Source organism: Orbicella franksi, chromosome 2, assembly GCF_964199315.1.
Source record: "Orbicella franksi chromosome 2, jaOrbFran1.1, whole genome shotgun sequence".
Taxonomy (NCBI): Eukaryota; Metazoa; Cnidaria; class Anthozoa; order Scleractinia; family Merulinidae; genus Orbicella; species Orbicella franksi.
Genome location: NC_138146.1, coordinates 5,848,544 through 5,860,357, shown reverse-complemented (window position 1 = coordinate 5,860,357; position 11,814 = coordinate 5,848,544). Strand labels below are relative to the sequence as shown.

The 11,814-nt window shown below is 39.5% G+C and overlaps 1 protein-coding gene across 1 annotated transcript; it reads right to left on the bottom strand.

Moving 5' to 3' along the window:
• Positions 1-1,942: 1,942 nt before the first annotated feature.
• On the bottom strand, positions 1,943-11,015 carry LOC145477864 (neural cell adhesion molecule 2-like). Its single transcript, XM_081455718.1, has 7 exons — positions 10,702-11,015; positions 10,186-10,593; positions 6,930-7,217; positions 5,133-5,447; positions 3,999-4,298; positions 3,206-3,502; positions 1,943-2,800 (listed from the first exon to the last, which is right to left on the bottom strand). The coding sequence occupies exons 1-7, from the start codon at positions 10,760-10,762 to the stop codon at positions 2,688-2,690; spliced, it is 1,782 nt and encodes a 593-aa protein (XP_081311844.1). The 5' UTR covers positions 10,763-11,015; the 3' UTR covers positions 1,943-2,687.
• Positions 11,016-11,814: the final 799 nt, after the last annotated feature.

Here is an 11,814-nt window from a genome sequence, read left to right as displayed (position 1 = left end):
TGCTCCAAATTCATTCGGCCGTCACCCTAATTTCCCTTGTACGACCTCGAAGCATTGTTTTCAGACTCAGACTAGATCATACACTGATCTAGACTAGTTCCAAAGAAACAACCCCCTCCCCCTCCCTTTGTCCTTACACTGAAACAAACAGAAACAATATGAAACTTTCAAAAATAGGTTTTGGTTATGATTAAGCATTGTTTGGGAAACTCTCAACTCAACTCGACACTGAAAGAATCACATTTTCCCCCAAATCTTCTGAGCAACAATTGCAAACGGCTGTTACGTACGGCTAAAATGATTATTGTCAAAGAAAATAACCTTCTCATGATCTCAGACTTCGTCAGACGAAGAGAAAAACACGCGAATGGCGAAACATAGTGGAAATTGAAGAAGAGGCGGAGGGGGAGTTTTAACTCCCAATTCTGTGCAGTATTACAACATGAAATTAAGGGCCAAATTCTTTGACGCCAACCTAATATTCTTTAAGGTGGCTCAAAACAGTTTCCAGCACTTATATCTGGATGGGTCGTTATAACCACTCTTTATCACTTGATGCTACAATCATGGTATCAAAACACTGCCCAAGCATTGGTGAACACGTTGTCATCATTTTTATGACACAACAGGTTACCATAGCAACAGTATGACCTCCTAAAAACACCCTTAATTACGGCTTTAGGGGCTTATAGTTCAAAAACGGCACGGTGAATTTTTTTTTATATTATCAACTTTTCAAAAGTATGAAAAGACGCAACTTTTGGCAAAGTTTAAAAAAATTCTGTACGTGGGGTTCAGAGCCACCTTAAATTTTCGAAAATTTAAGGTGGCTCTGAACCCGATGTACAGAATTTTTTAAACTTTGCCAAAAGTTGTCTTATCATACCTATCAAAAGTTGATGGTATAAAAAAATTTCACCGTGCCGTTTTTGAATTATAAGCCCCTAAAGCTGTAATTAAGGGTGTTTTTAGGAGGTCATACTGTTGCTATGGTAACCTATTTTGTCACGAAAATGATACCAACATGTACACCAATGATTGGGCAGTTTTTTGATACCATGATTGTAGCATCAAGTGATAAAGAGTGGTTATAACGTCCCATCCAAATCTAAGTGTTGGAAACTGTTGTGAGCCACCTTAAACGAAATATAAGTATTTAGACCCATTACTCATAATATAACTCAATGCAGTTTACATTATGGAGCTCTTAACGACCTACGTATATACTGAAAGCCTTTCACTTAAATTCCCTTTGTTCTGAGAAAGCAACTCTACATATCTAGATATTTAGTAGCTTTCTTTGTTTGCCGGTAAAAGTTACTGAAAGCAAGGAAACAGATAACACGCATGTGGTAAAATATATCGTTAATACGATACACTTCGAACTTACCCTAAGCACAACCTTTTCAAAACGGAAACTTAGCGTTAGACTCAAATAGGAAGCATTAACATTTTTAGGATTGATCCTCAAATGGAGGCGAAGAATCGAACAAGGCTTAAGTCTCCATTGAAGGTTACGTCCAGTTTAAATCCGAAAATGGGAATCCCCTTTCTCCTCTGGCAGTAAACAAAAATAAAATAGAACGGCAAACCTCTCTGTTCAAATACAGCGTTAATTAATATTTGATTTTGGATTTCCATCTGAGGAATAGTTGAAAGAATTCAGAGGACGGTTTCGAGTGGGGTATCATCTCTATGTTCCAAAATACTTAGAACAATAGCCAAAAGTCCGGAAGTTTCCAAATCGTTTATTTTATTAAACATCAACGGCTTATATAACAACTGCAAGGCTATTAACAAATTTAACTGCCAATTTACCATTTGTGTTTTACAAAATAATGTAATATTTTCTGTTAGGTATATATCGAAACAAAAAACACATTCCATCCTTTCTTAGGGGGTAGTGATACAAACATTAATTAATGAGCTGTTTTGGCTCAGGTTATCCGGCTTATCACTGACAACAAACAGCATTAAAATTGAAAACACAAGGTATTCCTTGGATGCACAAAAGTAGTTACTCGTGAAATTTTACAGTTCTTCTCTCAACAAGTAAAGTAATCTATCTCTTATTTGCGCGCCGTTCTAAACACACCTGGTCTCCTAGCAACCGTAAACTGTCCACACATAGCATGACACACAACGTTTGATTTACACTAAGAGAAGACGATCAGTGCGTGACACTAAAAAAAAAACGAGCATAGGTGAGACTTCAGAACACCCTTAAATATCCTAAATCTGCAAAAAAAAAAATTCGACCATGCCTCATGCTACAAGTAAGGATCTATCCACTGAAACTCATGTCACATATACAAGGTATTTGACACGGGCGGCATTGAAATTGTTTTGCTGATAGGGTATATCATGTCGTTTTGTATTTTGCGCGAAGCATCCTGATGCAATAACCAAAATCAAACAATTAAACACAACGTGTTTTTTCAGTCTTCTAAAGTTGTCCAGTGGAGGCATAATTCAAGTGGATTCACAATTCACATTGTCCAATCAAGAACAGCATTAGCAGATCACTGGATTAGTCTATTTCCGAAGACTACAATTCGACTAAGACAGCCAGCGCTTGCTCTTCATTGACAAGCAAGAAATGCTTCCTTTGTGTTCTTTCGTCTTTATATTTGAATGACAAAAAAAACAACTTGGAATGGAGATGTGTAAGATTGGAGATTGGTAAGTTACGCCAAAGCATACGACAACGCTGATATAAGTAGAAGCATTCCAAGGAAACCAGATGATGTCATTGATGCTCTGGATTTATTCGATCTTGCGAGATTTTTCACATCTTCATCTAACAAATATAACAAGAAAACAATATATCTTTAGCAGTTTTGTCCCGCTTGATGCGCCTTGCATTGTAAAAAGTTTGTATTTAAGGCCATTGTTGATTCGAAACTGTACAATGTGCCAACCTCCATTTGATCTTGTTTGCTCAAGAGGTCAGTAATGATAGTTACCAGTGTTATTCCTTTACCCCGTGCTATAGAACATCTCAGAAAGTCGTCCCAGTGGATGCCAACATCAAGGATACACATAACTCACACCCAATGGAACCCTCCCTCCACGCTTTCTGCAAATCTAAATAAAAGTTTTTTTTTCTCCTTCTCTAACCCCCTTCCCCTTATGTACAGCCATGCTCGCCCGATACAGAACTAGGCGGAGAAAAGAACATTCAAGACACCCATCTCGTACTAACCTGTGAATTTAACTGTTGTAACTGCTGGCTTTCCCACACCCAATTTATTCACTGCTGTCACTCGAACAGTGTATGTTTCGGACTTTTTCACTTGCAATGAATACTCCGTCTTTTCTATTGTCGCATTAGCTGCAGTGCTCCATTCCGTTTTCACTGTCTTATGTTCAACAATGTAATGGCGGATTGCCGAGCCTCCGTCGTAGTTTGGGGGTTTCCACACCACTTTGATGTTAGGTCTGTTTTGCTGGTCGTAAAATACTTTTCCCTTGACCAAATCTTGTGGTGCGTCTGGCTTTTCTGCAAAAACAAAAAACAGAAACAAAAACCAAAAATTAAGGACACACTCGGGCCAACCACAATTCTAGAACGTATCCTAATGTCCGTAACACAAAGTTATTTAGAGTATAGGCCCTCCTGATTACTAATCAAAAGCAATGATATCCCCACCATGTAACTGCACGGTGCCTATTTAGAACCTGGGAGGAGATAGGCAACATGAAATTAAATGGTCTTATCCATCTAAGCCGGGTGTGAAGGGGGTGGGATGAGGGGGGGGGGGGGGGTGGGAAGGGAGGGTAGAGCGCCCATAACAAGGACATAGACTTCGGGTTGTAGTCTACGGCCAAGTATCCACGGTGATCAGTTTCCTCCACAATCGAACAGCCAAGAGCCAAAAGAGGAAATGATATCGTTGTCCCTGCATGTGTATCTTTTCAGTAGTGGCATTGCGTACTATTTTTTTTCTTTAGAAACACAGGCAGATGAACATGTAACTAAGGTGTTAAAAGGATACCTGCGAAAGCCGCGGTAACGACTTCTGAGGGGGCGCCGAATCCAAATCTATTCTTGGCGGTAACACGAACTTCGTAAATGTAGGCCTTTTCGTGTTTACTGATTAAGATGTAAGTGTTGTTGGTTTTCAGTACTGTGGCATCAATCCATGGCGAACCTTCTTCTTTATACTCCAATTGATACTGCAACACAGGCGAACCGCCATGTTCTTCAGGTGGACTCCATGAGACCCACACGTCAAAAGGAGGCTGTTGTTTACGAACTAAACTGTTTGTCAGGTTAAGAGGAGCAGACGGAGAACCTAGTAAGAAATGAATCAGCTTCAGTTAAGCTTTCAAACGACTGTTGGTAAACATCATTTGGCCGGCTGTGTGAAAGCTTGAGAAACTTGGAGCCTGGTGCTGTACCCTAACCATGCTAACGACTCAAAACGACACCTTTTTTTCAGTCAATCGAGTTCTTAACAGAATCAATTGAGAATTCGGCTATAAACTTTCTATACCGTTATATTTATCACTTGTAATCTTTAATGGGTTTTGCACCTTTTACTAGTCGCAATTTTCCTTGCGCTTGGCGCCGTTTGCATGTTTTCCCACCCTTACATCTGGATTTCGTGTTTTCCCGTGCTTGCAACTGGATTTCATGTTTTCCCGCGCTTGCAACTGGGTTTCGTGTTTTCCCGCACTTGTAACTGGGTTTCAATTCATGTTTTCCCGCGCTTGCAACTCGGTTTCATGTTTTTCCATGTGTGCTTCACATGGGTCAAATGCTCTGGCTTCCACCAAAACTGCCACTTATAAATGTTAAAAACTTTTGAAATCCTGCACTTTCCAGCCAATAGTTTTAACAGTCATGGAAAACCTAAGCTATCCACACCAAATATACATAAGAATTTCATACTTAACCATTTGGGTTATCAGCTCCTAATTTGGTTAAACTGCTCTTTAGTAACCACAACAAAAAAACAGTAGAATGTGTGTCTTACTGATGTTAAGAAAAAGAAACTAAAATACTGTCAAGGCATTCCTTACTTGTGACGATCGCGCCACACTATAACGAAATGCTGTCATAGTATGAGAAAATTTTCTTTTTCAAGAAAAAAACAACAACAACAACAAAAAACAAACAAACTCACTGAAAAATGATACTGGAACTACACGAGATCGAAAACCGCGACCGACTTTGTTGATCGCTCTGACGTCAACATGCACCTCGCGTGGATAACCGCTGGCTTGGAGCTTGCAAATCACGTGCTCTCTGTAGTCGTTGACCGTCTCACTGATCAAGATCCTGTTGAAGACTGGATGTTTATATTCCACTATGTAGCTTGTTATCGGTGTGTCACCATCATCCACCGGGGGCTCCCATATGAGTTTGTTGTGCACGTGGCAATCGGTATTATTGCTGCGAATCTCCTGTACAGTGACGTTCACTGGTTCCGTAGGCTTGTCTGGCAAGATAAATGTTAGAGAAAGATGAAACTCTCAATAAGGAGCATAAGAATAAACCAAAAATACGTTACACGAAAACAACTGACATCCCCTACCCTCTCATGAAAACATTCTTACACGAGCCGTACAGTAGCTCTGTACGCGTGTTATACATCACGGTACATTATTTAGCTACGGTCTTCTGCAAAACCTCAACGTTTAATGGACAACGATGGCGATTTTTCCATGGTCAGTTCTTGATTAGTTACTGAATAGACTCAGGAAGTAGCTAAATTCGCGAGAAACATTTACGCTCATTTTTTTTATTGGTATTATCGTCAACACTGTGGCAGCTTAAGATTCTCAAGCTGCTCATGAAACAAAGAATGAGATTAGGAACTAATCAAAAATCCGTAGTCGTCTTCAAATATACCCGGGGTGCTTTCCATTTGCATGAAAACTCGTTCCGTTGAAACTCAAATGGAACGTTCCATTCCAGTAGAAATTTTTCGAGAAAAATGGAACGCCTTCAGAGGTTTTGCTCTTTCCTCCTTTTTTCCGGAACGATGAGGAAATCACTATTAATCCCAATTGCTTTTCCACACTATTACAATGCTTCTTGATGAAATACGCGGCCATTCCATTGAGAAATGAAATAGAACAGTCCTTTCCACTGCAAGATACGTTTTCAAACGATGTGAGATGGTTCGCGTTCATCCTGTCTCATCGCCTCCTCCAGGTGTTCAGATAGTTGGATAGCCTGCGAAAGCAGACGTATTTCCGGCTGTCGCTTGTCTCCGCCGAAATTACATCTGCGTTCGCAGGGCTATTAACTGGGGCGCAGCGCGAAAAATGGGGCACGAAAAAACAGGGAAGAAGCGGGATGCGGGAGGGCGTTTGCTCATTGCATTAAGCTTCTTTCTCCTTTTTTTCGCTACGTCGTTTATTCGCGCTGCGCTGAAAGTGGCTACCCGTTTGATTTTCGTTGTTGAATAGTTGTACCGTTGGCATTTACAAAGCAGTCCTTCGAACTCCTGCATTCACCAACAAATAGACCTTGGAATTGGTGAAGGTTTCTGTCAACGAATAGTTTAGGCGAACAATGTAACATTATTTTGACACATTGTCTGGCGCGATTTCATAGACTTAATTGCCACACGTTGACCTACGCTTCAGGGAAGAGATAGCTGATACTGATCAAAAAGCAGGATAAATTATTAGAAAGACTTTAAGGAAGTTTGGAGATTTCGTTAAACCCGTCACACTTTAGTTGCTAACTGCGGCGAAAGTGTGTTCCAACGTCTCTGAGGGAATCCCCGTCAAGTGAAGGCCGAAAAAAAAATCTGAGTAATAATAGCTTTCACATAAATCAAAGCTAATTTACTCCTCTGGATTTTTTTTTTTGTTTTTTTGGTGGGGGAAGGGGGGGGGGAAATCGGTGGGAGTCGGGGGGTGAAGCGGGGGAGGGGGTTAGTGGAGTACAACTAAGCGAAACCACTCACGCAGTCGTTTGATGATGATATCCAGCGTTTGAGTTGTGGTCTCCGTTTTCGCTGTACACCTGACTGGATTGAATTGCGCGTCCGTGTCAGTCACCACTGTCTTCTGACTTAATTCACGGTCCTTGAAATAAACCTCTCTTCCGGGTAGCACTTGACCATTAGACCTATGCCAGTAGAATCGGACCGTGGAGTTAGTGATAGCCTTCCTCACAACGCATTTCATGGTGATCCTGTGCCCTTTCCACGATTCGATGAGCACTGTGGAATTTTCGCGATCTATGATTATATCTGAAAATAGCAAATGTGTTGTAAGAAAATGAATCTAAAATCTTAAAGAAGCTATTCAATCTGAACTAAGCCCATCGCTTGTTTTTGTTTTATTTGAATTTTTAACAATAGAAGGCCTCGTCCACCCTACGCCGGAGAATTAAAAACGCTGTTTTCACTCGGAAAACGCATCAAATGTTTTCCGTCCACACTAGGCCGAAAAAAAAATGCAACAATCACCGGCCATTTTGGATTTGAGTTTTTGAGGAAGACTTGGGCAGGGAACTCGCATGAGTATCATAACATCCTCATTCTCGAAAGGCTCAAAATGTTTACCGTCCACACTAAAACGCATGCGCAAAGCCAGCGCATTCGAATTGTTCCGGTTTGAAGAGCGTTTTCGAAAAAGCTCTGTTTTCAAAATGTTTATCGTCCACACTAAAACGCATGCGCAAAGCCAGCGCATTCGAATTGTTCCGGTTTGAAGAGCGTTCTCGAAAAAGCTCTGTTTTCAAAATGTTTTCCGTCCACACTAAAACGCAAAGCCGGCGTTTTCAAATTCCTCCAGTTTGAAGAGCGTTTTCGAAAAGCTCCGTACTTTTCAAAATGTTTTCCGTCCATACTTAAACACAAAGCCGGCGTTTTTTAAATTCGTCCGGTTTGTAGAGCTTTTCTTGAAAGCCCCGTTTAAATGACGGACTGATTAGCGGGGCCGGTAAGCCTCAGCAGAGAAATAAACCACCGTTTTCTCCGGCGTAGTGTGGATGGGGCCTTAAATACTGTAAAATGATACATCGGACTTGCCCTGCAAATAGCTGAGCAAGACTATTGGAGGAAGTTCAGCGCAAAAACGAATACATATAAATTTAAAAAAAAAAGTGCTGATAGTCCTCGTGTTGTCTTTGTACTTTCTGTTTGAACGGTTTTTTTTTTTTATTTAGCTCATAAGAATTGAAACGAACAGCTACTGCCTGCATACTTTTCCAGGCGTTTGCTTTGTCCCTGAGAAACAGAAACGCCTGGGTACGAGCGCTTACTTTTAACCAAATATGGATATAACTTGGGTGCAGCACAGTCAATTTTTAGAAAACATAATTGCAAAAATGATCACAATTTCGTAATTATGTTAATTTTTAATCACTGACATATCAGAGACTTAATCACTCGCGTGTTACACGGAATATTGGGCACAAAATTTAAGACGTCAATTTTTTTCTTTAAAACTCCTTTTCTCTAATCGGCCATATGCAAAAAGCGTTTTCTACTCGCACATAGAGAGAATAGAATATACAGAGAATAGGATATATGGAGAAATTCATCAACCTTTTGGAAGAACATAGATACGAATTTTAATTTGAAAAAAATGCGAACAACATATTTCATGATCCATCTCTCAATGACTTTGATTGAACTGAAAAGGTGATTCTTATGAATAGTAATATTTTCTTTATCTTTTTGATACGCCAAAATGCAAAAGCTCGGATGTATCTCCCTTTTCTTTTACTCAAAAAACGTCGAACATTTAAATATAAATAAAGAACTTTACACCTGGCGTGTTCAAATGTTTTTCACTTTAATGTTCTTGTTCTCTTTCGCTCCCTGTCGAATTTTGTTGGCTGACCTTTTAAAAATAAATCTCTCCTTTGTAAACATTGCGATAAGCTAGCGTTTTAATATCTTGAAAAATTTATTTCAGACGAAACTCCTGCAGATCGAAACAAAACATCCTGTCCTGAGTGATGAATATGAAAGTGTGAATACATTTGCGACATCACTTTAATTATCATAAACTGATCGAAACGAAAAATGAAAAACTAATTAATTATGCCCCACAACACCATATGTTCCTGTATCTTCAGATTATTATCAGTTCGGAGGCCGCAAACCTTGACATTCTTGGCTTTTATACTGGCTCGGAACGTTATTTTTGCCGTCTGTTCGAGTTTGCTGTAGATTTAAACGAAAATGGGCACGGCAAAGCTATCGACATTCGACACTTTCGAAGATCTTCAGTTGCATTTCACGATTCCACTAGTTCAGATTTGTACATGAATTTTCTTATCACAAACCAACATTGACAAAACAAATCAATCAAACACAGTTTTCCTGTACTATCTGATTCAAGTTTCGTTGTTTTCTACGGCATGTTGAAAGATTTCCACTAGACAAAAGAGAACCACAAATAAATTGTCCGTCCCACGTGTGTCTCAGTTTTCCGCCCTCATTAACATATGCAAACACGCCACAAAGCCCACTGTACGTACAAGGTTCATAAAAATATGAAAATAAAAATTGTTTTCATAGCATGCTTTCCGCTAGAAATATCAAAAGCGAATCTAACTTTTAGGGTCTTATGTGTTCATTCAAAAAGCAGCACTATATGAGACTTGAATATTGAATTGACTTCCAAGAGGGTTCGTTAAATATTTAATGTGACAGAGTTAAATAAAACGCCAAAGAGTTGCCATTATAAACGAGTGGTTTTAAAAATTGTGTTCCGATTTGCTTTGGAAAACGAAGACCTACAAAATTGCTTTTCTTTCATGTCTTTTTGTCCAACGCAGGTTGTAAAGTTTTGGTCGAGTTTCTGTGTAAATAAAGCGACTCATGATTTTCACACGTTGTCAACAAAATAAACAGCTCACGTTTTTTAACATAAAAGTACGTTACGAAAAAGTGCCTAATGACAGTAGACTTAGCATTGATAAGAGCTGTCTGGATAAAAATTCTCTAATGGAAAAAGTGACGAAAATCCCTCCATTACGAACACAATCTCCGTTACTACATCGCGACGTCTCCACAAGTTTACAAAACCATGGCAAAATTACATCACGAAAAACAAACAAACAACAACACGAAGCGTATATACAAGAGCTAAATAAGTGTTTATCGGCTCTGAGTCAGTGGCTGTCAGCACGAGATATATAATTCACTTTTCAGTTAAACATAGCAACATAATTACATAAATGAAAAAACGAACTACACTCACCCACCACTTTTATTTTAACTTCGTCGTAACCCGGCATTCCGTCGATCCGATCTGCAGGTTCTAGGTAGCAAAAATATGTTCCAGTATCGCTCATCGTGAGTTTTCTGATCTTAAAACTCGCTGTCTCGTTTTTCAACACACTCACTCGACCATCAAAGGGAGCTGTGACTTCTCGATCGCTTTTCTTATTGAAGGTGACAACTTTTGTCAACACGTCTTTCCTGATAATGGCAACATCGATATCTGTAACACCTTCGTTCGCGCGGACCTTGATCCCGAATTTTATGAATCGTATCTTGTTTGAAGGATGGGTTGAATACTCCCACCGAAGAATTGCATCACTGCCGACGAAATGTTCAGAATCCTTTGGGCTTGTGGTCCAATTCACAGCGTCGCTTGCCACAGAAACTGCGATGAAAGTACACAGAAAAAACTTATCACTAAGGTTCATCAAGGCGACTTCAAACAGGCACGTGCAGAAAACAAGTAGGCCGCTTCAAAGAGAAAATTACTTACCTTTGATAAAACTTAACAAAAATATTAACACGTGCATAAAAGGGAGGAGTTGGGTCGCCATATTTTCGACTTTTGCAGATTACGGTAACGAATGTCAGTTTATCTCTGAAACGGTAAGCGGAAGTCGCCTCTCACAAAATACTCACTTGCCGCAACATTGTGACGAACCGAGTGAGGCGCGCTGATTGGTCGAACCAGGGCACGTGACGTGTTTTTAAAACGCCTCATTTCAAAATAAGTGTCAGCTATTGTATTCTACGATTCACCGTTTTATTCGAATCGGAGAAAACGCTTCAAGAATCTAAAAAATCCTCGAGTAAAATTTCGAAAGAGCAATGCTTCCATTTTGCCTGTCACGGTGTAGCCGTATATTCGTTTTAGGAGGCTTTACTTAGTTTTTTTTTTTTTGAATTAAAATTGACTCTTATTCCGCTTTTGAAGGCAGGTGTGTAGTGAAAAACCTCGAGAAAAGTCGAGATCAGCTCTGCCATTTGATCCTTTAGTTAACTATGTAGAAGGTCATAAGAATCAGGGTATAAAACGACCAGAAAACAGACTGGCTATTCAAATCGAACATGGTACCACGAACATGTGGATTGGCAAAAATTTGTTTTCTCTTAAAGGTTTGTTAAAAGTTCTTTTCAAGCTGCCTACAGTATGTAAATGGTCAACTGCAAAACTCCAACGCAAATTAGTTTTAGCGGTAGGAAAGATGAGGTGAGATATCTATATAATCCTATTTACATTTGTATGGCACTAAACACTTCTCTGAAAAGAAAAGGAAATTTAACGCGAAAAGTAAACATCATCCCAAACATCTGTTTTTGCTAAATGAGATGTTTTGGCGGGAAAATATTGGCGCGGCACGCGGTTTCTCGGCAGGTGTTACGCCACAGTGTCACTTTATTATGAATCTTTGTCTATCTTTTTGTTTCGTCTTGAACTAATATGTTTTGCCCTTAAAAGAACCTCTGAATCTAAGACTGTAACTAGAAATGTTTGAAATGAACTTATAAAGTTTTAATGAGTGATCAATGCTTGTTTGATATGCCATCTGACGGTGACTGAATTTTCGGTGAATGAATACGATAAAGTTTGTTGCACTTGGTACTG